Here is a 2,721-nt window from a genome sequence, read left to right as displayed (position 1 = left end):
ATCACCAACCTTCTGGTTAGCTGTCAAATGCCTTAGGCACTACACCAACCCGGCCCAAAGATAAATCCTACAGCCTGTCAACCCACAAGGTCCGGACCTTCAGGGGTGGGCCCATTCCCAGTCCCTGCTTGTGATTGGGGCCCTCAGCCCAACAGGCGGGGCCTCGAAGCGCAGCGCCCGCCTCGCAGGACGGCTGGGGCATGCGCGGTCAAGCGTCCACGTCCGTTCTCAGTGCGATCTCCGCGCCCCTCGCTGCGGTCCCTGTCTGTGATTGGCGGTCGGGGACAAGGGGGTGGGGCTTAGGGGGTGGTGAAGAAAGTGCAAAGAAGGCCTCCTCGTCCGGTGTCCAGCCCATCCCAGTGTCACAGCCATGGCGGCGCCGTTTTTGCTGTGGCAAGGACGAGTTGGGGCGCTGAAGGTAAAGAAGGAGCTAGCCCGAATAGGGCCGGACAGTCAGGATACCACGAAGGGGCCGGGACAGGGAGGAGGAGGCTGAGCCGGTGACCGGGAGCGGGTGGCTGTGGGGCCCAGCTGCAGCCGGCCAGTGGCCGTTGGGGTGCGCATGTGCCGCGTCCGCGCGCGGTCTCCGGTTCCCTCCGCCCAGGTCACTTGGCAAAATCACTGAGTCTGCCCTGGAAATGCCCGCGCGCTCCCGCCGCTCCCAGGCCGGAGGCCGAGCACGCAGTGTGGAACGACCAGCCAGCTGCGCAAAGACGTACACGCCCGGCGAGAGCCCAGCTCACCTGGGGACCCTTGCGGGGTGAAGTCGCCTCAGGTCCTTCTGCTGGGTAGCTGGAGCGGACGAGCGCGGTGCAACCGCTGCGCTAGCCAATATCGCACGTTTTCTCTGAGGACATCTTCACTTCTTACTTAACTAAGATGGGGAGTGAGGGAAGTTTTAGATTGGGAAGCCGGTTCACACTGCCTGACCTGTGAAGAGGGAGGAAAAGAAAGAGACTTTCTGCATACATAAAACGTTAATTCCAGTTAACTTTTATCATTGAAAATGACTAATTTCAAAAGCACTCACTTTACTGAAAAAGTGCAGACGAAGAAGAAAGAAAAAGAAATCCAGAGTCCACTAATTACTCATTGAAGCACCTAATACCAAACGCTTTTTTTTTTCTGCTGTTATATATACAGATGGGAGCTCTGGTAGCATAGTGCCTAAGGCACTTGACTGCTAACCAGAAGGCTGGCGGTTCAAACCCACCAGCCATTTCTCGGAAGGAAGATGGGGCAGTCTACTTCTGGAGTGATACTGCCTCGGAAACCCAAGGAGGGGTCGCTATGAGTCGGGTCCGACTCGACGGCACATAACAACAACAACAACATATATACAGATACATAGAGATGCTTAAAATAATAAACTTAAAAATGTATTTTTCTTGTCTACACGTGTATGCATAGGTCTCTATTAGGCATGTTTAGCATCTGAAACAGTGCTCAACACATAGTAGGCTTTGGGAAATATATGCTGAGGGAGTTAACATTTTATAAAATGTGTTTTCATTTATACTGTAAACACTTGAAGCAGCTATCCAGCTACATATTTTTAAATGGCGAATATTTCTTCTACTTTACTTTCTCAGTATAGAAAACATTTTACCGAAAAACAAAAGAAATATATTTTGTAGGTAAATAATTGGAGACGATTGAAAGGTATGCATAAGGCAAAGTCTGATAGAAAAAGTACCTCAGTATTAATAGTGATTGTCTTAGATGTTTGATTTTCTTTCTGCTTTTCATAATAGACACATATGAAAATTGTAGTAACTATTTAAAACTTGAATGGGAAGCTATAGTAATAGCCATTAACAGAGATACTGCTCTAAAATCTCCATATTTGTCATTCTTTTGTCAGACTGGGCTCCAATTAGGGGTTCTTCGAGGACTGACTTCTACAGTTCCTCTCTCTACAAAATCAGGAAAGAGTGAACAGGGACTGCCACCAAATCCCAAGAAGCAAAGTCCACCAAAAAGTAAGATTTTTAATGTTGGTAATACGGGAAAGAGGGTGCAGAGTCAGTGAATCACTCAGCATCCCTAGTCAGGAAAGGAATTTTTCTAGCTACATGAGTTGTGGTTCTTTATGTTCAGCACAGTGTTCACATTATAATCAGACATGAGATCTGTAACAGATTTTAGACCAAACATCAGAAATACAGTTTTTGACTCATTATTTAGCCCTGAACTGGTTCTTTCTGTATTTTCTAAATGCCAAACTCTAACGTAAAACAAGTATGACGGCTCTATGTCATTTGACCATAACCAAACCAGTTGCCATCGAGTCAAGTTCAACTCATGGCATCTGTTTGTGCCAGAGTAGAACTGCTCCATGGGGTTTTCAGTGGTTGATTTTTTGGAAGTAGAGCTCCAGGCCTTTTTCAAAGCACTTCTGCATGCCCTCAAACCACAAGCTTTTCAGTTAGCATCCAAGCATGGGACTCTATAGAACCTAGGGAACCCATGCTAATATGGGATAGATGTGAACCCCACCTTACTTTTCTTCCCCTGATTGCAACTTTTTTCAGCGTCTCTGAGATTGCTCTGTGGTTTACCAGCCTTTGCTTGGTCACAATCCAGGATTGCAGACGTCCTTTTATGAGATTATGGAGAGGGAGTCAGGAGCAGGCCTTGTTCCATTCTGACTCACTTTGATGATCCATGATGTCTGATCTGTTTCCAGCCCTTTATACAATCATTTTGACTTTTATCACT

General features: G+C 47.3%; 1 protein-coding gene across 1 annotated transcript in view; it reads left to right on the top strand.

Annotated features, from left to right (window-relative positions):
- The first annotated feature begins 370 nt into the window (after positions 1-370).
- The window catches only part of NDUFV3 (NADH:ubiquinone oxidoreductase subunit V3), an 11,101-nt gene continuing 8,750 nt past the window's right edge, over positions 371-2,721 (top strand). Inside the window, exons 1-2 of the mRNA XM_042781844.1 lie at positions 371-418; positions 1,865-1,982. Of these exons, the coding sequence (XP_042637778.1) occupies positions 371-418; positions 1,865-1,982 (166 nt within the window). The remainder of the gene's footprint in view (positions 419-1,864; positions 1,983-2,721) is intronic.

This window comes from Orycteropus afer, unplaced genomic scaffold, assembly GCF_000298275.1.
Source record: "Orycteropus afer afer isolate SDZICR_OR568_19922 unplaced genomic scaffold, OryAfe1.0 scaffold00179, whole genome shotgun sequence".
NCBI lineage: Eukaryota > Metazoa > Chordata > Mammalia > Tubulidentata > Orycteropodidae > Orycteropus > Orycteropus afer.
This window is presented reverse-complemented; position numbering and strand designations above follow the sequence as displayed.